The sequence below is a fragment of the Strigops habroptila genome, chromosome 9, assembly GCF_004027225.2.
Source record: "Strigops habroptila isolate Jane chromosome 9, bStrHab1.2.pri, whole genome shotgun sequence".
In the NCBI taxonomy this organism is placed as follows: domain Eukaryota; kingdom Metazoa; phylum Chordata; class Aves; order Psittaciformes; family Psittacidae; genus Strigops; species Strigops habroptila.
Genome location: NC_044285.2, coordinates 27333930 through 27358868, shown reverse-complemented (window position 1 = coordinate 27358868; position 24939 = coordinate 27333930). Strand labels below are relative to the sequence as shown.

The 24939-nt window shown below is 37.5% G+C and overlaps 1 protein-coding gene across 7 annotated transcripts in view; it reads right to left on the bottom strand.

Moving 5' to 3' along the window:
- BRWD3 (bromodomain and WD repeat domain containing 3) overlaps positions 1-24939 on the bottom strand; it is a 57059-nt gene that overhangs the window by 16326 nt on the left and 15794 nt on the right. For 6 of the 7 annotated variants that reach the window (XR_003993215.1, XM_030497911.1, XM_030497910.1 and 3 more), the window contains 19 exons: positions 22031-22191; positions 19951-20172; positions 17944-18044; positions 17228-17298; positions 16012-16112; positions 14232-14272; positions 11978-12082; positions 10929-11082; positions 10300-10434; positions 9321-9449; positions 8687-8912; positions 7813-7983; positions 5794-5977; positions 5181-5274; positions 4566-4715; positions 3690-3766; positions 2507-2684; positions 2006-2122; positions 1447-1554 (listed from right to left, as the gene is read on the bottom strand). Coding sequence is in view for 6 of the 7 variants with exons in the window: in XM_030497911.1 (XP_030353771.1) it covers positions 1447-1554; positions 2006-2122; positions 2507-2684; positions 3690-3766; positions 4566-4715; positions 5181-5274; positions 5794-5977; positions 7813-7983; positions 8687-8912; positions 9321-9449; positions 10300-10434; positions 10929-11082; positions 11978-12082; positions 14232-14272; positions 16012-16112; positions 17228-17298; positions 17944-18044; positions 19951-20172; positions 22031-22191 (2525 nt within the window). In the remaining variant the exon portion in view is untranslated. Of the gene's footprint in view, positions 1-1446; positions 1555-2005; positions 2123-2506; positions 2685-3689; positions 3767-4565; positions 4716-5180; positions 5275-5793; positions 5978-7812; positions 7984-8686; positions 8913-9320; positions 9450-10299; positions 10435-10928; positions 11083-11977; positions 12083-14231; positions 14273-16011; positions 16113-16744; positions 16787-17227; positions 17299-17943; positions 18045-19950; positions 20173-22030; positions 22192-24939 lie in introns of those variants that run through there. The other variant, XM_030497915.1, reaches the window with a different exon arrangement.

Here is a 24939-nt window from a genome sequence, read left to right as displayed (position 1 = left end):
AACAAAACCATCCATGTTAAAGTACCGAACATATTCATAAAAACCAAATATGTTTCCACTTGACAGCCCAGGTAATTTCACCCATGAAGGTTTTCCAAATTGTAAAAATCAATAACAGTCATCTTAACAAGAAAAATGAAAAAGATATACGATGCTCATTTCCTTTGTTAATTTGTGAACAGGATACCCACAAATTATGTAGTTTTGGTAATAAAGTGCTAAGCAACACACCCATTCTGGTCATACCTGACCAGCCCAGGGCCTCTCACCCTCACATAGCAACTTACAGGGGAAGTAAAAGGAAATGCTTCCTCTTAAAGCGGAAATTCAACAATAGCCTTTATGTTCACATCCCGTCAAACATCAGCTGGTGGTAAAATCTCTACCCTAAGTGAAATGCTATTTCCTTTTCCTGGTGATGCCTTTGAAGATTACAGCTGGAATCACTGAATACCTAGGACTAGTAACTGGATATTTTCTCAGTAAAGCAATTATTTTCATTAATAGAACCACTGCCATACACATATAGGAATATTAGCACATATAGGTGCTCTTCTCTTGATATGAAATCTGAGTAAAGCAGAAAAAAAATATGTCAACACTGTAGATTAAGTATTAAGGGACTCAGTGGTTCAAAGCAAAACGATAAGAAAAATCAACATAACTATATAAACTTAGTATTTACCCAAGCAACCCATAATACTTTTATTTTGTAAAAATATGTTGTAAGATATTGTCTTCCAAGAATTTAAGGAGATACACAATTACATGTTTAGCTAGATCCACGGTTTAGCAGAGATTGTGCAGACATTTAGGTCTTTACACCATGATGTTTTCTTCTTAACACAGCATTAAAAACACTAAATAGAACCTAGATGTTCAGGTCATTGTGGAGTGTTGATAAAACTATAAACAGCTTTTGAGTGGTGGGTTCTAAATGAATTAATGTTAAGAAAAAAAAACATAGAGTCATAAAATAATTTGGGTTGAAAGCGACCCCTGAGAGCCATCAAGTCCAAAATCCTGCATATGGCAGGACCTAACAGCTGGGTTAGATCAAGCCCCTCAGAGCTTGCCCTGCCAAGCTTTGAGAAGTCCTCAAGGATGGAGATTCCATGCTGTGTCTGGGCATCCTGTTCAGTGCTTAACTACTCTCACTCTGACTTTTTACTTTTACTTAATATTCTACATTTTTTTTTAATCTATCAGACGAATGCCACACTAGATAAACTTTCACATTCTTTAATATCCTTCTGGCTTCCTATTATCAGGAATTGAACAGATGTAAAGGCTTTGCTAATGAAAACAGTCATTTTAAGATTTACAACTTTAATTTTGATATTAACATTTTAAACTAATGCTTTCTTCATGTTTTTCATACTGGTTTTTAGTGTCAATTTAACATTACAGACACATTCAGCTCTTTGAAGTACTTGTTTAACTTACCCTGAGTTCCATTTTGTTCCATGGTTGTTTTTGCATGTTAATACTGTATATTTTTGCTTTCCTTACTGCCCGCACATAAGCTTCATGGCCTTGCCTAAAGTATATGATCTTAAAATTAAATTGAGAAAAAAAAAAATTAGTTTACTGATAGTTGTCTTCCTGTTTATTCTAAAATTTCTATGAACATGTCAGGCATTATCCCTTTCGGAACATATTGCACACTTTATCTCATTCTAAAGGCTTCTCCTAAAAAATATTAATATCAGCCCCCACAGTGGCACGTGCTTTGTGTTTTCAAACTTGGGATCACTAAGAAGTGTGCAGCTTTGTCTGAAGATGCACAATCAACTCTTCCTGCTACTCACAAGTTACATGTGCACGAAAAGAGAACAGGACAGCTATCTGTAAACAACTGATTGCTTGAGAATAAAAAAAAAAGGTTATCGTATTTCAGCCTATCTTGAGCGTGACTCACTGAAAATATTGCTAAGTATAATAGTCCTGACCAAAAAGAGCTCATCAGCCTAGGTGGGGAATTTAGAATTGCTACACTCAGTACCTCATCTCCCATTTGTGGGACGAAAGGTGAGCGGCGGGGTATAGTGTCCAGGATCCACTGCGGGGCAAGCCATTCTTCACTGGGTTCACCTTCCATCGAAAGCAGTCCACTTGGTTTCTTAAATATATTACATTAAATTTAGAATGCAAGTTTTATTTACTACAGCAGAACATGAGAAAACTGATCATACAGTAGTTACCAAAGAGAACTAGATATAAGGTAAAGAAAATGCTGGAATTTCAACCTTACAAAAACCTCAACTAAATAGTAGGGAATGTCATGTTCGTTATAAATATAATAGAATGTTAAAACACTCATCCATAAAGAGATTATATTTCTTTAGAAATATTCTAAATATCTTCTTTAAAAGAACGACAATGTAGCTGCAATACAGATGCATTGTAATTTTACTACAAAACCACCTTGGAGTAAATCTAACTGTAGTGAGAAGCATAAATTCAGAAAGTAAAAAAAAGACACTAAAACATTAAAAATGCTGACCTTTTTTCTAGGCTGTTTAAGTTTCCTTCGTTTTGGCTCCAGTCCTTTTGTTCCTTTCATATTTTCATCTTCAGAACTGCTACAGATTTTCCGAGCTGCCTGCCTGGTTTGTCTCTTTGGAGGCTGGAGATTAATTCCAGCATCTGCTGTCCAGTCAGAATATTCACTTGATGAATCACTGTAGATAATAAAAAAGTTGTAAGAAAGAAAACAGCACTTCAGTTTTCACACAGTGCAGTGAAAGGTCCAAACATTCAACCTGCTCTTCTGGTTGTGTGGAACAGATGTCAGGATTGGCACAAAATCTCATTCTCAGGTGAATTTAAAGGAAACCAAAGTGCCCTCTAATTTGAGTATTTCATCAAATTATTTTATCTATTGCAAACTCACGGTAAAACTATAGTTATGGCTGATACCTATTTTCATACTAATTATCTCACTGATTCATAGACTGACGTCATGAGCACAGATTGCACAAAATACATGAAAAATTAATAAAACTAGAGCACTCTTCTAAAAATACAGTTCTGACTTCTTTAATATCCAAATAACACATGTGCAGTATTTATATTAGCTCATGGCCATTCTAGCCATAAAAGCATAGCATTAAGAAAACAAAGAGACTGTAGAAATTGTACGCAAATATATACTGACAACAGAAAAATGAGGAACTACTGAAGTATGAACAGAAGATATGTATGCACTTCTGTCAGTATTTCTATTGTCAAGCTAGCACTGTTTTTTTCAAGCAGTTCTTAATTAAAGACATTTTCTTACAAGTGGCCTTTCAAAACTGTTCTTGACTTTGAAAAAATCCACAAAAAAACCACATTATAAAACACTTCGTAAAGGATTGGAAAAAAAGTCAAGTCTTCAAATTAAGAATTTTTCACACTGGTTTTCTGTTTAAATACTGTTACTAAAACTTCTGCAATTATTTAGTCACTCAGATAGAATTATCTGTTCACAGATCACAAATTTTGTTGGTTACCATTTTAAACTACCGAAGCGTACTAAACACTTAGCTTCAGTCTGTTACAAGGTATAACAAATCTGTACTGATTTGTAGTTATAGTATCACAATATCACTTTATGCAAAAATTACACTTTATGTAAAAATTACATATTTAATTTACTAATAATAATAAACTAATGTTACCAATTAAGAGACCAGGAAAGTTACCTGGAACTGCTTTCACTTTGCCATGCTGCCACAGGATCATCCATAGATGCATCACTTGTGCCAACAGTCTCATCTTCCTGTATGAAAAACAAAAGGTTTCACTTTGGGGCCAAGTTTAAAACCAATCATTTTTGTTTGCAAGCAAGTTATGTGAGTTGTCTCATCCGAGGAAAGATTTCTAATTAAGGACTGGTTTAGCTTTAAATAAGTCTACAATTTCTTTCTGTATCTTAATTAATATACTGTATGCTTATATAACTCCTATAGAAAGAGATGTGAATTTTAATGGTACCAGAACCATGAAATTAGTTCTTACCTATGCATTTGATCAATAATGTTTAGTGTCAAGTGACCAGCTTTATGGCTATTCTGTATATTCAATGCATTTACAAAGTGACAATGTTCAGTCTGCTTTTTACTTTGCACACTTCCTTAATGAGAACAAGTTATATTTAATCTGGTATGGTTTAAGTTGTTTGCCAATATCAATGATTAATACTGATACTCAATCTCTTTCAACAGCAGTCTACAGATGCAGATGAATATGAGCTAGAATATATCTGCTGCACGAAATCCCAAAATAGAAAGTGGTTTAACATAACCCAGCTAAATTTACTTGAAAATGTTTCATGTTTCCAAAATTACCCAATCTGTTTTAAGCTCGTTTTGAATACTGTGCTGGCATTTAGGTAAATGGTCCTTAACTCTCCAAGATCAACATACTACAGTAACACCACAAACCCAAAAGACTCAATGACCTGAGTGTTTCTTCCTACATGGAGAAACCTGGACCCTTAATGGCTCAGCACATTTGTTGTCAAACCCTGCTATTTGTGAACAGGGAACCTATTGAAAGAACTGTGTGGCGTGTCAGACCTCTGAGGAGCTGTCTGATTCTCCCCGTGCACAGGCATTTTGACTTGCGCCTTGCTGACTGTGTTCTATGGTCGACCGTGTTTGGTAGGCATGCTGGCGCTTGCGCTGGTTTCTTCTCAAAGACCTTCCACTTCCTGGTTGGTAATCGTTCTTTTATCATGGGACAGAAGGAACAAAAGAAAAAGATTAGAGATTTAATAGTGAATTACACAGTTAAAAGACGTCTCATTAAGGTGATTGTATGCTGTATCCCACTTACAAAGGACAACTAGGAAATCTAGAACTAAAATTGAAAAGATATGTTTTACACACTTGTGGTTGATTTCAGTGGACATGCAGGTGTGGATTTTTGGTTCAATATCAATTGTACTTTTTAAAGTAGCAGTCCTTAGAAAGGAAGTCATGCAGATTTAACACTGCTATTTGCATATTAGAGTATATAGGCAGACAAATTACAGTTACAGAAGGAAGACAGAGAGCCAGAGAAACAGTTAGTACTATTGATCTTCTAAATAATTCAATAAAATTGGTTTGGGAATTTTTGTTTGTCTTTTTTTTGCTCAGTGCTCAGAACTGCTTCACATCCAGGTTTCCTCTTCTAGTGATTTAACTCACCCGTTGCAAGGTGTGGGATGGCTTTCTCTTCTTTTCAACAGTGTATAAACTAATTTCAATTTCACCTTTGGCAGCTCGACATTCTTCCTGGACCCTAATTATACATAGGAAACATCCGTTTTATTCAATAAATCATCACATCACTTGACAATCTCATTAATATACGCATTAAAATACTTCTGGTTCCCTTGTTATTAGAAATCTGTGCACAAGTCCTCCTAGCAGTGTCCACACATTCTTCACTCCTCAAATCACATGGTAAAGAAGCAAACTTGTCAGCTGAGCATGCATAATTATTTAAGTAAATTGAAATGTATTATAAATATTTATAAGATGGGTTTTTTTTAAATAAGGCTTCTGAAAAATGTGGTATGTGAACTACTGAAGAAAGATTCAGTTGTGACGAGAAGGAATTACTATTCTCAACTCTCCAGCAGAGGCTACCACTCTAATCCTAATATCTGGATTTCAAAACAAAAACAACAACCAACCTACCCCCAAAAGCCAACATATTTCTAAAAACTCACGTTTTAAACCTGGCAACAGGTGTACAAAAGAATCACTGAACATTACACAATTTAATCTTTTTTCTCTGTCCCAGTTAGGATCTTACTTGCTGATGCCTGGAGGAAGCTCATTCACCACTACTCTCCTGCTCCATGCCATGAGATCTCTCTCTGTTGCCATTTGACTGCGGGGAGCGTTGTGATGCATTTGCCGGACCCCTTCGATCTGACCACTTCTCCGGAGACCAACGTTTGGTGGAGATGCAACATCCAAACCTGGACTTCGAAGAGCTAAGGAAGAAAAAGATTTTCTTCACTTCTATAAACCATCAATAAAATCTAGAATTTAAAGCTTAAGGATGGCACAGAGGTTCTTTTTTGTCAATAAATAACACTTATTCTATGTTAAGTGGCTTTGTCTTTTGCTTCAGATTAACATTTTTGTGTATTGGCCTTGAACTACTGGAGATGCGTATGCTCCTGTAACATCACTGTGGCTTGCTATACCTTAGAGACAGCTGAGAAAAGCAAAGATTATAATCTATGAGAAAATTTTTAAAGGCACTTAAGTGACCTTCAAATCAAAGTCTTGCCAGCTGCTTAAAGGCTCTGAAATCATGAGTCTTAATTTCTATGGTACAAGAAGAGATGAGGTTGACATCTAAAATAACAGACTGCTGCAAGGTTTAAGGTTTCTGTTGTACCTCCATTTGTTGTGTATTTGGAACAAATGTAAGGATTATCTACTGTGCCACAGGCACTGCTCCTGCTCCAGACTTCATCAGGTGGCACAACGAGTTCTGCATGCGCAGGAGAAAACAGACACTTCAGGTACCAAAGCAAGACAAAAAGGCTGATAATACCGGAATCAATGCCACCATTGCCTTTATTTGTCTCATCATTTGGGAATGCATCAACATGACTTCCACATGCTTAAATATGGTTAACCACATGAATATACTGCATTCATGATTTTGCAATCCTATATAAAAATATTTGGCCATTTAAGTATCAAGTACTTTATACATACTCTAATTAACTTACACAAATGGGCAGTTCATGTAGCAAAGTCACTGATCAAGTTCTAGAAAGTAGCTACTTCAATTTTTATGCCATCTGTATCTGGAAATTCCCTTTCACACAACTACAGGGACATACAAATAAAATTGAGAACTGGGACTGCACAACGCATCAACTTATCATAAGAAGCAGAAAAGAATTCTGGTGAGTTGAAGCTGGCTTCTAGGCCGCTTTCTTGATAACACTAATTTAGATCAAAGCAAAAGTGTATTTTCAGTACTTTTCACTAATATTTTTCCAATTCTTTCTTGAATTTAAAGACAAGCAACTTCAAATCTAGCAATCCTAATGAGGTTTGCCAGGAAGTCTAATTCAAACATGTGTAATCAGCCGTTTAAGCTAGAACTAATTTATCAGCGGATGTAAATCTTTTAAAAGCTCAGGATGACTTGCAGCACAAGTCCACAGCATCTGCTCTCTTACATCAACTGCACTCAGTCAGCTGTTCACATCTGACTTTGTTTTAAATTTTTAATCAGTTTGTGTATCAAGAATAAAATCACAGTAGCAGAACACTTACCAGGAAAATAATCTCAAGCTTTCTAAGGAAACACTAAGTTAGAGCAGACATGTTTATTTTATAAACACTGATGCTCTGCCTTAGCATTTATGCTGCAACAGGAAGCCATTAGTCTGTCACAACATTTTATTCCATTGACATTCTCTAATTATATGCTGTTATCTTGTCATTATGCAGTTACGAAGTATCATCTCTGCAGAAACTGACATCAAGACAATACAGTGAATTTTATATTTATTTTTTAGGAAAGATTTATACCAGGAATAATTATAGTTTAATAGTTCTAGCTAATCAGATACAGTTCAGTTAGACCATCGCGTGCCCTCAGCTACACCTTAAACTTTTAATTTCTTTGCTAGCATCAGAAGAATGTGCAACTGCTCCACACAGGTTAACAATGTGTATAAAAACAGGATAGAAAAGCATCCTCAAAGACACAGTCTCAGAATTTACATTAACATGTTTTGATTCGTACCTTACTGTGCTTTAGGAAAAGAAACGATGGTGGTAACAGCATGACACTTACCTCCATTTACGGAGTGGGATCTATTGAGTGGAGGGCTTGGAAGAGTTTCTCCTTCATTAATTAGTCTCAGATCTTGCTCCCTCTGTAGCTCTCTGATCATTCCATCAAGGATACTTTCATCCTGGTCATTAGTTTGCTGCCCAATCACTTGTTCAACTACTTCACCATCACCTTGACAAGAACAAAGCCACAATTGCTTATAAAATGATTAAATTTCTGTTTTACTAAATACCATTGAAACTATCCAATGTAAAACTGTGCACAATTATTTGTCTGCTCTGCGAAACATCTGATCACCAGCTGGCCTTCTGCTCTCATGCAGTAAACAGAGGCAAAGTTTAAAAGAGAAGTTACAATAAAACCCTAAATTTACAGACCACACGTAAAATATAAACACAAACCCCTACAAACAGCAGAAAGAAATTACTTTTCAGTAGGTAATATTGGAAGATCTCTTCTGGGGATCAGCATTTTGCAAAAGCTTATATCTACAATTAAAAAAAAAAAAAAAGCCTGTTTTTTAAAAGAAAAGTATTTGTTTCCATGTCTTTCTTACCTTCCTGCTGCTTTACTCACATACACAGTTATACTGAGGTTAATGGGACAATTTTTTAAGCATGCTACCATATACCTGCTAGAAGCCCACAGATTTGGGAATATCACAGTCTCCTCGTCTTGCTTCCAGTCATGTTTATTCCATATACTCCCTTTATGCCATACAGCCACCTTAAACCCTCTTCTACCTGTATACTGAATTTAAACCACTAGTTTCAGAAGACAACTGAAACAAACAAATCCTTATACTACCATCCTAGTGAGCTGGTGCTCAATATTGTGCAATACATGTATTATGCACAAGTTTTATATGGCATACCATTAGCTACATATCCCAGCTGAGGAATAAGTTGTTCATCCTTGCAATTTTCCCTCCCTGGTACCAGCCGCTGGAATCTCGTGGGATGAGGATTTCCATCAACATCCACCAAGAATGGAGGAGGCATAAGATGTGGAGCCTGTTGAGTCTGTTCATCCAACACATAGTTATTTGCATCACGGATCAGTGGTCGGTAATCCGTATGGAAGAACATCTGATCTGGAATCTGCAAGAAAAGCAATTTAGTAAATAAATCAGTGGCCACTTGCAGCTGTCTTGCTGTTTTGGAACGGCTCCCATACCCATAAACCACAACTTCTACATTTAGTATTAGCAGAAGAAATGTTATGACAGAGAACAGATTCCTACCAGAAATGTGTTTTATTACCAAGGCCTGATGCAAAAATTCAATAGTAGAATATGCCAACAGAGGTGAACAGATAGAAGTTAGTGCTTTGTTCCCCTGTCTAGATAGTCTCGTGTCTAAATCTTTTTGATTTATGTAAACAGCAACTGCTTTATGATCTAATTACTATTTTGTCAGGGGCAGGGTGATGGAATAAACTGTAACACAAATACTTCTAAGACAAAATCAGGTCAAGACACAGAAGAATCTAAAATTCATTCAACCCACCTTTTCATAATATTTATTGCATCCAAAACCAAATAGTAGCAGATGTCCATGAGAGTCTGTGCAGGCAAAATGCTGTCCATCTGGTGAGAACTTGCAATCAAAAACAGCTCCATGGCCTTGTCCCTCAATCTGGATACAAGCACAAAGCATTCCTTTCATAATCATGCAGTTTATATAAGAGCATTTTTACAAAAATTTCACCTGTGCTCCAAAAAATACTCAATCCTAATGCTGTTTTTTCTCACCTCGCTCAAAACTGATTTATGCTTTTATTTTCTTCCACTTTCATTATTAAGCTAGACTGAACAAAGCAGGAAAATCTTGCATTTTCTCTTCATCCTGAAATTTCAGTACAACTTCTAACGTATGTTCTGAAACAACTGCCTAGAAGTCTACATTTTACGTTAATGGAAGACATAGGGCAATCCTGCACCAAATATCTCAGACATGTAATGACTTCATACAAGGAGGTTTCAAGGCCCACATGCCAGGAGGCTACTGCAGGTCCTTAAGCAGCCCAGCTGCATTTGCCCAGCACTGGAACCAAACCATCAAACCCAGCACAGGGCACATTAAAGTAAATGCAGCACAGAACCAACCATACCATTCCCAGACCACAGCACTGTGCTACAATACAGGCTTACTGGGTTTCATTGCTCTGCCTAGGGAGTCACTATAATGTTTTGCATGGTATAACCATGCCTATACACGTGAATAATATTCAGATGTAACAGAACCCATGAAAGACTTGGTGTTATGCTTATTGCATGCAAAAACATACTTTGGTATTGCTTAGTGAAGAGTGAAGAGTTTTCTTTTTAATATGGAGGAGTTTTCCCCTAATCCTGTTGCAACATTGGTCACAACAGGAATATAGCAAAAGCTGCTTTTGCCTCAAGATCAGTTTTACTCAAATGTGGGAAAAAAACTCCAAACAAAACAGCAACAAAACAAACCACCCTTGCCTGACCATTCTTACCATGTTAAAGTAATTGCGAATTTTTGTTCCTTTGTCTATATCCCAAACAAAAATATTTCCATCATGACCTGCTGACAGTACGATCCTTTGGTCAAACGGATGGGCCTCCAGAACAAAAACTTCATCATCGTGACCCTGCAATGAGAGCAGGGTGAAAGGGGAAGTAAGATTTCTCCGTGTAACACCTTCAAACATGCTAATATTTAATGAGAGGACATCTCAGTTCAGGTAGTCACCCATGACAGCTCAATTTACTGGATCTTACAGTAGAACTGTACTTGACAGAGACTTGCTGTTATCACTGCCCACTTTGTAAGTGCTCAAACTGCAGCTCAGCACAGCTGGGATGGAAAGGAAGAGGGAGGAAGGAGAAAGCAGCAGCAAGGACAGCTGCAGCCCTCTAATCTGGGCATAAATGTTTGCCTTCAAAGTGCCCCCTTGCTAGCCAGCGTCCACCAGCGTCCACCAGCATTTTGGTCATCAGCTCCTTTCCCCATAATACATAATCCTCCCAAGAAGCATAAGACAACGCACTCCTCGTCAGGGGGAATGACGATGCAGTTTAGCCTCAAATAAATTTCAGAGTTGAACTATAGCCACTTGGGATGACCTGCTTGAATTTTACTCACAGATAAGCTATGAAGAAGCTGCCCTGTGGATGAGTTCCACACTTTGAGAAGGAAATTGTTGACCGCAGTGATGACAGTGGCATCGTATCTATCCCAAGCCACCATAGTAACCTTCAGTTTAGTCACTTTGTCCTCCCCAGATGCTACATTGTTTCTAAGGAAATCAATAATTTAAAGAAGAAATGAATCAGTAACTACAGAAACATTTAATGGTGCTAATTCAATATGAAATTAGGGAGAGCATGGCTGCCAGCACTGTAACCACCGACTTCTGTAGGAGGATGAAGGATGACTTCTGCAGTGGCAAAAACCGGACACAGAAAATATTCAGAACCATTAAGATTTATAGAGTTCTATTTCCTTTAAAAGGACAAGTTTCTCTTCTGTTCTTCTTAAGCAATCATCCTTCCTACCCCAATTCTTTCTTTCAAGCTATTCAGTTCTATTTAGTTTCTTCCTACAAGGCATTTTTCTTATCGGTCATCAATATGAGCACACTGTATAATGAGCAAGAACCTGCTAAATAAACCCGAATCATTTTTCAATAGCTGGATTTCTCCATTTTCGCTTTTCATTACTGTGCATATTCAATTACAAGGCCACTTACAGAAGTCACCTGAGGTTCACAAAAAGAAAAACACAAAACCCTAATTGAACCTGAGAACCAAATCACCATATATCACTTCTTACTTGAAAACTTTAGGAAAAACACAGTGTTAAGAAATATGCTTCATTATATATATTAGCATACCAACATATGATCACTGAGCTTCTTTCTGTGAGATGAACTCTGTCTGACGTTCTTACTTCATATGTAAAATACTAAATATTCCCCAACCACAAGAGTAGGGAACTACCAATATATGAAGAATTTATTTTGGGTGCTAATTAAGTCTGTAATTTAACAGGTAGAGCCATGGCATTTTCAATACACAAACCCCTGAAATTAACTCAACATAGAACTAAATAAATAGTTTTCACTATAATGGAAGACTTTGTTTTGCATGTAAATGTGGCTGTGAAGCATGTTCTGTTTCAGTTTGTTTTACCCTGTCATTTTAGTAGCCATATCCAGGACCACACTCTTCCAATCTTGCTGCTGATAGTGCCATATTCTTGCTGTTCCGTCTCTGCTTCCACTGACAAATCTTAAGCTATGGAGGGGGGAAAAGAAGAGAAAAAAAAAAAAGTAATGAAATTCTGACTCAGGGAAAGTCACTGCTGCTTTTGGTCTAATACCCACATGCCCATCTTTGCATCTTATTTTCTCAGTACTCAGCATGGAGTTTTCCATCCTCAGCAACAGTGTGGGCATGCTAAATCCTGTGGCAAGAATATTTAGGAGCTTGGCAGAGGACTGCCACTCACCTTAGAAAAGGTTATACAAGCACTTACTTTTACATTTTCTGCAACAAACACGCATACATGCACACAAGTATATATATACATGTACTTGGAACTGTGTATTTGTGTATACATACTTGTCTTACTCTCTATATGCCTACACACAGGCGTGCTTAACAACTCATAAAATATCCATGAACTCCTGCGACAGGAAACAGCCAGCTACAAAAGGCTGGCAAGCCAAGAGCACACCCATTCACACCAGCACAGAAGCTAGAACATATTTCATCTTTTTTCAACACTTATTCTTTATATTGTTAGTGCATCTCTGATCTAGAGAATGTAATTAAAAGACAGCGAGGTTACAATTTTCATATCAGATATTGTACGCTACAAAAGAGTTTATATCCCACAACATTAATTACATTTGGCTACAGCTAGCAGATGGCCTTGGAATGACTTCAATGTCGTAATTCATATGAGCTGCACATTCCCTTTTTAATGACATCAGCAAATCCCTTGAGCAGTTCATAGTGGCAGCAAAGAAAAAGAAACTGCGTGCCAGGAGTCTAGCATAAATTATAATACATTAATTTAGGGAGAGGGTGAAGACAGAGAAGGGAAATGCCCACATTGAACACAAGCAGGTATCCCTGTGTGTCAAGTTTAATACAAGTATTTTCATTTTTAAACTCCTCCTTGTTTAAAAAATTCAAGCACCCAGCAAATGCATTTGACTGCCTCACAATGCCTTGGCTATTGATGTTGCAAAAAATCTTTTTTGTTGAACACATTTTCACAGAATGGCCAACACCTTTAAGGTATCCTTCATTTATACACAAAATTGCATGTAAAAGGCAAGACTATTCAATTTTATTTTAGTAATTGTTTCACCTTTCCACTTTCCCTGACCTGAATTTTTTTTCATCACTATGAAAAAGTGTTTAAAGATGCTAGAGACAAGTTTCTTTTTATTTTTCACTTCTTTATGTTAAGGAAGCTATCACTTTTCCATTAAAAACATCACTGTAGCATGTAATTTTCAGAGCCTATGTGACCTCATCCCCTCCTCAAGACCTGTGCTCTCATGTTCCTTGGAAGGAACTGTTAGTACAATTGTACCAGTACATTCCCACATAATTTTACACACAAAGATCTCCAAGCACAGGTGCAGTTCCACTGGCAAAGCTACAATTTTGCTTGGAAGGCTCCTGCTTGCACCCATCCCTTAAACCTCCTGCCAAGCAAAATAAGAAATATGAGCAAAAGCTGGCATAAAACCCTTTACATAAAGACATTGATCACTAATCAAAGCTTGTCACATCACTCTCCAACACAGCTGTGCGCCAGTAGTTTGACACACAAACATGCCCATAAGCACCTTTATACATTTTATCATGAGCATCCTGACTTATCGCAGTTTTAAAAACTGAAAGCTCTGCAGGTTGGAGTGATTCGCTTCATAAGCTTTAAGGATTACTGTTATCATCTGAACTAATTAACTGGAAATTCAAATATTTGCCTAGAAATTCACATATTTGCCAGACCACAGCTCCTTGCAGACTTACTTGTCTCACCATCTGTGTCTGTGTAACAGTTCAAACTTTTGCTTAAAACTACATTTATTATAATGCTCTTACTCCTGAAGTAACCCATTCTGTACTTAGTGAGGCTATCTGTGAAGTAAGACACCCTTACACAGAAAGGATACAACATCTGATTTGCAATTTGCTGTTTACAAAGCAGAAGCAACGCTACAGAACATTGTTGTTACAGCAGAGGACAGAAACTCCAAACTTGTGGACATGACACACATCTTGCAACATACTTCACATAGTTTGTCTAAGATTAATCAGACCCCCTGTGCAGTCTTCCTGCTGCATCAAATTTTCTCTTACGTGTTATTTGGAAAATTAAATACGATACTTCTCATGTCAAAATCGCAGGACAGCTACTCACCTGTCACCATTGTTACAAAACTGGACTGCAACCACTTTGTCCTAAATAGGAGGGACGAAAAAAATAGTAGTAAGTGCTTTGTAAGCTGAAACACTCATTCAAATAGATCTTGATGATGAGCAAATTGCACCTTCCCATACATCTCCTACAACACACTATCTCGCAAATTCAAGAATCATATTTGCAGTTAAAGCTTCCCCAAACATATTGTGTTAAACACTGAAATAGAGAACTTCAGAGAGGTGATGGGTTCATGTTGCTCCAGAAGTATCTCAGAGACAGAAATGATTTCTGACTCAGTCTCCCTGACACTTGTATGTTCAGAAGGAAGAAGCTGCAGCAGCTCTACTCTTGGCTGAGCAGTCTTCCTGTACAGTGCCACAGGACCATACACACCCCGGGGTAAGCTCTGCACCGTTTAGGCTCCACAGAGTCAGCAGAAGAAGGAACTCCAGGAGCTCACAAGGTACCTATTAGGTAGAGCACTCAACAAAATGGAGAAAGAGTGACTTAACCAAATAAATGATCACAGCCTACGTTATGTTAGACCTAACATTAAAGCACATCAAAATATTTAATGAGAAAAAAGCAAACCTTGGCTTTATTTCCATGTTTAAATTGTTGAGGAACAAATGTTATGGCTTAGACATGGTTTTGTCTTCTTTTATTTTGCTAAATACTTGTTTTGGCTACATGCACTTGCTATCTCCCACACCTACTGACGTCAGACAGCAGACTGTGGTATTAAGAAGAGTAGACTTCAAAAAAATTAAAGGAATTACAGGGTCTTCCAAACGCAATGTGCTGAATATAGAAAACATTTTTTTCTTTTGTGAAAAAAATACTTGTTAGATTTGTTGGCTTGGAGCTCTGAGACTTATATGTGAGATCTATGACTCCCACTGAAGTTCAGTGAATCAATTTAGACCTCAGCCTTAATCCATAAAATATTGCTAAAGTGGGCAGCTGGGCTATTAAGGTTCAAAGATAAATGCTCCAAACTCCTCACAAGTGACAGCCCTATCAATGTTGCTATACGCTTGCCTTTCTGATATATTGTTTACCATGCACATAATAAACAATGCAATCATCACCTGCTCTCAGTAAGAACTAAGAAATGAAGAAAGATTTGGTGCTGTTTTAGTGATGCTTCTTTATGGGGTTTCATTAAAACTGAGACATTCAATGGTTTTAACAAAACCTCAAGACTCAAACTTGAAAACTAACACTGAAAAAACTAACACTGAAACTCATCATGCGGATATTAAAAATGGTTGGATATTTTATAAGAACCCTTCCGCATTAACTGAGAAAGGATGTTTTTAAGCTTGCTTTGTTTTCTAAATGAAATTACCATCATGATTCAAAGTTTGACAGCACACTCTAAAACCAGAATTACTTTGTTTTTTCTTGTTATGCGGATTTGTGGTCACAGCTAAAGTTAAATACTCAATAGTAAATTTAACAGGAAAAAATTTCATTGTGCATGAAAACTGCCTCAATTCCTCATTCCAACACAGACTTTCTTAAAGAATATGGGAAAATCACCTAGTCCCTCAGTTTCCCTGGGGGAATGAGATACATAAAGCATATTCTGCAGACATCTCCTGCCTCAGAGGAATTTAAAAATAAACATACCACAAATTTCCAGGCAATTGAGAGCCAACAAAACTCTACAGGCAAAAAATAAGTAAGTCGAACAGGATGTACAAAACCCCAGTTCCTGAAATAAGGTAAAGCAGGGGGAAAAGAAAGATTTGCTTTCTGATTTGTCTCTTACCGTATGAGATTCTAACTCGGCCATTTTCTCTGGAGATTCTGAGCCCAAATAATAAATTCTTATCACGTGGTCAGTACTACCTGTTGCAATGAACATGCCACCTAAAAAAGACAGGGTTTTCTGTGAGAAGAAAAGCTATCCAAGGAACAGCTTATTTTAATTACTGCTTTATCGTCAAAGCAGCAAAATACAGTTTTAAACAGAATCAAAACATACATCCTGAACAAAGAAGTCAAATCCAGTAACTTCTACTTTGATCTGTATTTTCCCAGACCATATCAGCTTTAGAGTAACTACAATCTTTTCCAGCTGCAAACCTTTCTAACCAAAGAAAGAGAATATTGCAAGTTACAACATTCATCACACGAACCATTCTGGTTTCCCTCAGAAATTACCACAGCACTCTCCATTAGCCTATGTGGAAAATCAGATGGGGAATAGTTTCATATTCTCACTGGTAAATATCAAAGAAAATATTTAAGTGCATCTTCAATATCTACTTGACCCACTTCAGAGAAATTATTGCTGAATTGGGAGTCAGCGATCAAGCTATTTTCCTGTAATGTTTGCTCTATCTACAATATTGCACAAAAGGGCACTACTGTGTAGTTTACTGCACTGAAACAGTTTCAGTTATTTCAGGATTTCTGGGTTTTATAAAGGCGCATGGGCAAGGTTCAAGTGGCTCTGAATAGCTCTCAATTCCAGAGAGCAAAAATTAATGAGAAATTACCTAATTTTGTTTGTAAGAATCACTATTTTTGAAAATTCAAAGCTGCAACAAAGGATGCCTGTTAAGTTGGTATTTTCAAACACATTGAATTGATCCTCCTAGAACTTTGCCAAATTCAGAAGTTTAACCTTTAAACAGAGGCCACCTGTCTGCCAGATTTCAAGAACTCTTCACTCAAAAACTCTACAAGATAAAACCTTCAAAGGATGTTTCAAAGAGAAATCTCTGATGTGAAAAACAACAGACTGAAAGCAGTCTTCCTTGGAAGTGGTCAAGACGTTTTAGCTTAAATTATAAGAAAAATAAAAGGCAGCTCGAGGCAGACGCTTAGCATGGAAAATTTCAAACAATCACAATTTGACAGTACTATGTTAACTGAAAAAGGGTTTAATACCATTTGTATTTAAAAAGAAGTAACAGTCCTGCCACTAAAGGAATTATAGCTCATAAAATACTTACAGCTACCTTACGATGCATACGTACCGGAACTGAAAGATGAACAAGATATCTGAACCCCAGGCCTGGACCTCTCTGCAAATTTTACAGGACGATCCCTATATGCAACAACACAACATTTTTACTTTTCATTACTTAATTCTGATGCCATACAACAAGAAGAGTGCACTGTAGCTCTGCAGGTTAAGGTCAATACGCTCATCCTAAATCTCTTTATATCAGAATTCTTGCCTAAGTTTGCTAGAACTTATTTTTCATTTTAGTAATTTTCTTCCTTAGTTTATGAGGAAAACCATCATTTTCTAGATTGAAAAGACAATTTAACTTATTTATCATGATACTCTCCAATTCAACTCTACTTAAAACAGAACCTGGGAAACTATTAGTCTAATAGCATTTACTCCTTTTTAAGTATGGGTTTGATGCCATCTACATACGCGTTGTCTTCTGATTAAAAGCAAATTAATTCTTCTGCCTGTACATTTTGGACAAGGATTTAGTCATAAAAGGAAAAACTGAAAATTCTTCCAAAACACTGGCTTGCAAAGCACAAAGCTCAGAAACAACAGCCCTGATCTCTGCCTCCCCCCTGGGTTGTAATGCCACAGACTCCCTGACATGCCCCAGAAAACTCGTTTATTGAGAAAAAACACGCCCTTATTTAATATCTCAGCATTCCTTTCCACGCTAAAACTCCGAATAAATTCATCCTTTATTTAAAATAATTATCTAAACAGGCTTACTTAAATTTCATGGTGTTAGCATGCCACTGCCAGAAACAGATTGTTCCGTCAGCACCAGTAGAAGTGAGGTATCGTGTTGTCCCTTTCCTTGCCGGAGAGAACTAAAAATAAAGTTGTAACAGTTAAACCAGCTAATTTCTTTCTCCCCTTACATGTAAGAATCTTGCGAATGGACATTGGCAAGAATCTTTTTCATGAACATACTAGCTTTCTCCCTGCAAGTACAGAGAGCAGTATCATGGATAAGCACAGAATCTCAACTTCCATAAAAATAAGGCCGAAACACTGGAAAGCACCCACATTTCGACTAGCAAGTCTTTGTTTCTACCACACAGAAGTTAGTAAATTGGAGAAATGAAACAAGCCTAGGCCCTTTTAATGAGGCAACAAGATGAGGAAATACTTCTTTCTAGGATAGAACTGGATCAAACATGGTAACAAAGACAGAAATGATTCCTGCACCCAAGCTCAGCAGAGAACAACAGCACAATAGGACTCCCACTCCCTCCCTCTTCCTGAACCTCTCCTCTGCCTCTCTAAGAAGTAGTAAAACTTTTCATTCTCAAGTCTCTCACTTTAATTTCACAACTGCAGCAATACCCTTAATCCTCTGGACACCTGGAATTTGATAACAGAATCAAGCACTGCTTCCTCAAAAAGCCATGACTGTTTATTTTCTAAATCACCAGAGCTTCACAAAAAACTTGTGAGGAACATAAGTGTATGTAAACAAATAATACACAAACCCCCACACCAGGTTGTAAAATATGTTTCCAAAACAATCACCTTAAAGTAACTTGCAACACAGTTGAAATCAGACAATACTGGAAGTGTAGGCAACGGGTAGAAATGAGACTCACAGGGACTACTGGCAAGACTGAAAAGACTGTGATGAATCAAAAGCAGCAAGGCTCCAGAAGAGAGGGATTCCGAGCCACACATCCCCTCTCTGTGTATAACCCGACAGATTGCAGGGATCGTCTTGTTTATCCTGGAATTTTGTTTTGCTGGACATTTCTGTTTGGCAGTTATGTTTCATTTGTTTGGAGTTCTTTTAAGCAAATAAACTGCAAATTCCTAGCCATTATTGACTGTGCCACCACTAGAGAATGGAGTGCTATCTTTTTTTTCCTGCTCTGCTGTTACTCACTGGACACTTGCCCCACAACTGCAATCCCATGGGAACAAGCATAAATTCCTTGCAAACCCTGGCTGTGGCTTCTGCAGTGTCTCTGTATGCTTCAACATCCAGAACAGCTCTGTACAGCACAGGCTAAGACAACAAGCAAATAACAAATGTGGAGTAAGGACAGCGTTCTTCTGAAAAACCAGCGTTCTCTGTGAACTGTTGGGTCAGTTGCTGTGCAAGGACTGCCACCAAAGACACCAGGGATACCTCCCTGCCTCAGCTAGTTGAGAGCACACATTTGCTACATCTCAGGAAACAGCAATGGGATCACACAGTTAAAGGCAGATAGAATCATAAAACGGTTTGGGTTGAAGGGACCTTAAAGCTCATCTAGTTCCAACCCCTCTACTGCAGGCAGGGATACCTTCCACTAGACCAGGTTGCTCAAAGCTCTGTCTAATCTGGCCTTAAACACTGCCAGAGATGGGGCAGCCACAGCTTCTCTGGGCAACCTGTACCAGTGTCTCACCACTCTCACAGGGAACAATTTCTTCCTCACATCTAATCTGTCATTTTAAAGCCATTTCCCCTTATCCTATCCCTACATGCCCTTGTAAAAAGCCCTCCTCCAGATTCCTTGTTAGGCCCCATTAGGTATTGCAAGGCTGCTATAAGGTCTCCTCAGAGCCTTCTCTTCTCCAGTCACCAGCTGGCCACTGCACAGGAGTGAGCTTGCCAGGAAACACCACCCTCAAGCTGGGGCAAATCTGTACTGCCAGACAGAGATGAAAAGATAAGTTTTATCCCCAACTGCTAATGCACATCTCTTCTTACCATTTTAATTCAAGGATTTAGGAAAAAATAATGTCATTCCTTACCTGTATGGAAGTAATGGAAGCTGAATGGCCCTGCAGCACTGCGACTGGGGCACAGGTTCGAAGACACCATACTCGGACTACTTTATCACAACTGCCTGCAGCAAGCAACGTGTTCTCATAGTTAACAGCCATGTCAGAAATTTCAGCCGAGTGTCCTCGCAATGTTGAGAGCAGGCGCCCATCATCTGTAGCCCAGATTTTGACCAAACAATCATCTGACCCCTAATGCCATACAAAAATTCCCAAAGGTTATGTCAAATAATATACATGTGTTATGTGTACATCATAATGCACAGCTACACTGTTGTTCTAGTTAAACCAAGATAACTGCAGATGAACAAGTATCTAATAACACCATTGCACCATCAACCTGCCAGAAGAACAACTTCAGTGGGATTCCACAGAGGCACAACTATTGGAGTTTGGGGATCATCTTGTGGGGTCAAGGACTTAGATGTTTATAAGACAGTGGCTTCTATTTTATGTTTTATACTAAGATACAATTACCACTGTTAATGCAACTCCTCACAGTACAATTCAGTAATAATTAAGGTAAATATAAGAAGATAAAATGCTTCATTACACACTAGTAAAACATGTAATTATCCATCTGAGACAGATCAAGCCAGTAGTAAAATTTACGTGATCACAAAATTTAAGCTCTAAGGAAGAGCAGCACTTGAGCATCTGAGGGATCTCAGAGCCTCTGCCACGCTCCTAGAGCTGTACGACAGCTGTACTGTGAGGTTCAATCCCTGTTAACAGGAGAAAGTTGGACCACTCAAAGAGAGAAACCACGCAGCATCATGTGCAACCGAAACACTGTGTCAGTGAGGTTTCAGTTCAGGGCAGGACACAATTCAAAAGCACATCCAACACAATCACTGTAGAATACTGTTACCTACAGTAGCAGCTACATAATTTCATATTCAATCCCAGTATAGTCAGGAATTTTTAAGACAGTTCACAGCCCTTTCCACTATTCAGATACTACAAAGAATACCGAAATTAGTTGCGAGGATTGCCACTATATATTCAGAAACATAGCACAATAAAACTAACTCCAATATGAATCATTTGACTTTCAATTACATTTTATTAACTGCAGCTAAATTTGAACACAAATCACTTTCAGTTCTCCATATAACTGCAGATGAGAAACATTTCTTTATGGTGTAAACAGAAATGGAAAGGCCCTCACTATGACCCAGAGTAATTATCATAACAATATCTCTATTTGACCAATTTATAATGCGTGAACAAGCTAGCAAGAACACAAAGACAAAAATTAGCCTGCCAGGTAATCTGCTTCTGAACACCTATTGATAAGAGACAAAGGCAAAGATGAGACAAGACAGGTATTAATTATTAAAAGATGCATTATTAAATTGAAAAACCTCTTAATTTTTTAATAGGCACAACAAAAAGCAAGGGCATTATCACTGAAATGTATGTTAATACATTCTGGAGAAAAACTTAAATTACTATTCATACATTCACTGACATACTATAAATTCTAGAAAGTAAATTTAGTAGAGAATTAAACTGCAGATGAAGTAATGAGGTATTCTATTCACCATCAGGTTTTTAGTGAAATGTAAGGAAAGGATTGCCAGCATTGTTAAAGTTATTGAAAGGTAAAATGGAGTTTTAAGAAAAGAGTTAAAATTTAACCCAGAAAACAGCATGCAAACTAATTCCAAACCCCAGAGTACTACAGCTGCCATTCAGTAGGAAAGATGATAAATAAAGAAAAATAACTGTATGTGTCAAGTGAGAGTTGTAAGCTCTGGACCGGAACAACCCTGCTGTACCATTCTACATGGGGAAGCAAATCGCTGACTAAGTTTCAGTCTACCAGAGCTGTGAGCAGTTTTAAAATACCAAGTCAAATGAAAAGTGAAAATCAGCACAGAAACAGGTGGGATTTTCGTACATTTCAGGATTGTTCTTCCCTTGTTTTTCTGGAAGCTGTGTCTGCATCTCAATCAGTAACTAAGAGGCTGCCAAAAGGCCTTGAGAGAAGGAAATCAAATGAAGCAAAGCAATCTTCCAAGAAAACTACAGTTTTTAAACTTACTGTAAAAATCCTTCTCCCACTGCGATCAAAGGCTATACAATAAACAGATGATAGATGTCCCAAAATCCTCTTGTGCATCTTCATGTGTTGGTAAGTAGATGTTGGGAACAAGTGGCTGAAACGTCCACATCCAGTTAATTGCCTGGCAGAAATTATATTTACTGGGAGAGAAAAACACAACAAAAAGAAAACTAAGACACTAATTTTGTCCAGAACTCAAAGTAAATAAATATTAAATCAAATACAATGTTTGGTAACAACTTTATTATTCTAATCCACAAATCTGAACCTCTTCCGCCTTATCAGAACATTCTATACAGTCCTAGAAAAAAAAAAGCCCACTCCTGATGAAGCCTGCCAATACCTACCACATCATACACTGCACTTTCATAACAAAAAATTAAAGCAAAATAAAAATGTCCCACCACAACTGGAAGTTATTCCAATGTTCAATTCATGAACGGGCAACAAAAACATTTATTCTATATGCATTTGGAAAGTTTGCTTCAAGAAAATTATATGTTACTGATATAAATTACAGAAAGTTTATTTTTAGAGTATAATATTAGTTGAAATAGGGGTTTTTGTGACAAAACTCTTTCTTTGGAATGGGTTCCAGATCATACGTGAGGGTCAATGGCCATCCATATGTTCCTCACAAAACCTCTCTCATTATAAGCAACAGCAACAACATCACTGCATTTCTATGGCAATGTAATTGAAGAATAAGAAATATGTGGCACTGATGGAAAAAGCCCAAGTTAAAAGAATGGCAGGCACAGGAAAAAACTGCAACAATAAATCATTTCATGTTGCTATACGTAGCACTTGCTGCAAGAACAGCCAGAAATCTAAACACACAGAAACATCATGCAAAAAAAGCACCGTTGAAAGTTTCACTCATGATGACTATAATGTTTCCACTAGGCAAGAAAAGGAGAAAAGAGGTACGTATGTGCCTTTGCTGGGACATGCCACCACCACATGAAGATCACTGTTCTGCGGCTACAGAATACAGAAAAATCCTAATTCTAATCTTTGATTTTAGGAATAATTTGAGATCATCTGTGGTATTTCATTTTACGTACCCTAATTTATACCACTTGAACTTCTGATTTTAAAGTTTTGAGAATTTTTTCCAATGGAACTTAAAGACGCAGCATTGCTGTATTGGTTGGTTCTGTGAGTCCCTGCGATAGCAGCTCCCTGAAGGAACCCCTTATCTTGTTTACTGCACATTGAATTAGGCAGGGCTTCACCAGGGTAGCAAGAAGCTCTTCAGTGCCTTTCAATCCTTTAATTTAAAAGTATAGTGAAGAACTTCACCCATTTTCTTAATTATATGACCATATCATTGCCTATTTGCACGAAAAAATATTTATGGAATATGCTAACAAAAATAAACAAAGTCAAAAAGCATCATTTCAAAGGGTTACTACCCCATAACACCCGCCTGTAAAGTTATGATTGAAGAATTTATACACAAGCAGAGAAATAAACTGGCAATGAAAATAGTTTCCAGATTTACAAAAGTCTCCTTATTTCCCAGTTTTCTGCTCTGAAATTTGGACTATTTTTAATCACTCAGTGCAATTGAAAAGCTACATACAAGAAAAAAAAATAAGCTGCATAAAAGGTGTAGATGCTTGCAAAAGTCATCAGGCTCCCAACGTGACCTCACCTTCAGTCAATATTTGTTTTTCACGTAAAAACACATATTCAGCTGTGCTAAAAAAGCAAAACACTAAGCCAAATTAATTTACTATCTACCTACGATTCAACTGATACCTGATATTATACAGGAGCTGTTAAGTGAAACTGGCTCCCCTTGCAAAGGAAAAAGGAAATCTCTAACCCTTTTTCTCCGCCTCTCACAGGAGAGTACGGATATGCCATAGTGATAAACGTTGTCAGATTGGCTACGCATCATTTTATTTACTATTTAAATGTGCCAGTCTAAAGCTAAATTCTTAAAAATATTAAACCTCTCTTTCCCCCACACTGTGGACACTGATACATTAACAGAGAGATGCAATCATTTAGGGATACGGTAATTCTGCTGTGCCTTTCAATGCGTAAAACATTTAAATATATAATAACAGTGTATTTGCCTTTCAACAATTTCAAATGCCTTTGAAGATTATTTTTAACCACACAAAGGACTGTGTGAATCAAAAAGGTATGCCTGCATTTCAAACTATTCCCAATAATCTCAATACCTTCTGCGTACTACAGCATTTCCATGCAATCCTGAAAATACAGCACTGCTGTTTGCTGTAAATCACACCAAGGAAATACTAAAAGGTATAACAAACAGCACCTAACTCACTCACACAGCCTTTCATGTGGCACTTGGCACCTAACTTTTCCGGTCAATTCCCAAACTTGCAATCAGTTCAGCTGCAGAGGATGTGAAAGTGAATTTCACCTTTTTCTGTGTCCACTTCCCTGTTTCCACAGTGGGGACAGGGCTCTTCAATCTCCCATGGATAATTAAAAAACAAAAAGGCTCTGCTTATGAAATGCTTCAATCACAAGTTTCAGAGAAATACAGAACTATTTCTGTGCCCTAAGGAGCACCATCTTCACCAAAGCAACAGCACCTTCAAACAAAAGGCAGCAAGTACTTAATATATCTGATCCTCCCTATAAAAATGCTTCGGATATATCAGAAACGTACGCCACACACACAAAGCTGGAATTGGGATTTTTGTCTTCAAACTATCACTGCCTTCAAAGGACTGCAAAGTAAAAGACTCCCCACAAAACCAAACAAACATCCCCAATTTCAGTTCTTATATTTGTTGGTAGAAGATTAATACACAATGTCTAAACAGGGAATTACCTACACATGACAAAAATCCCTGTGAATTTTGCTTTCTTCAGTACACTGAAGTTATTGTACTCAC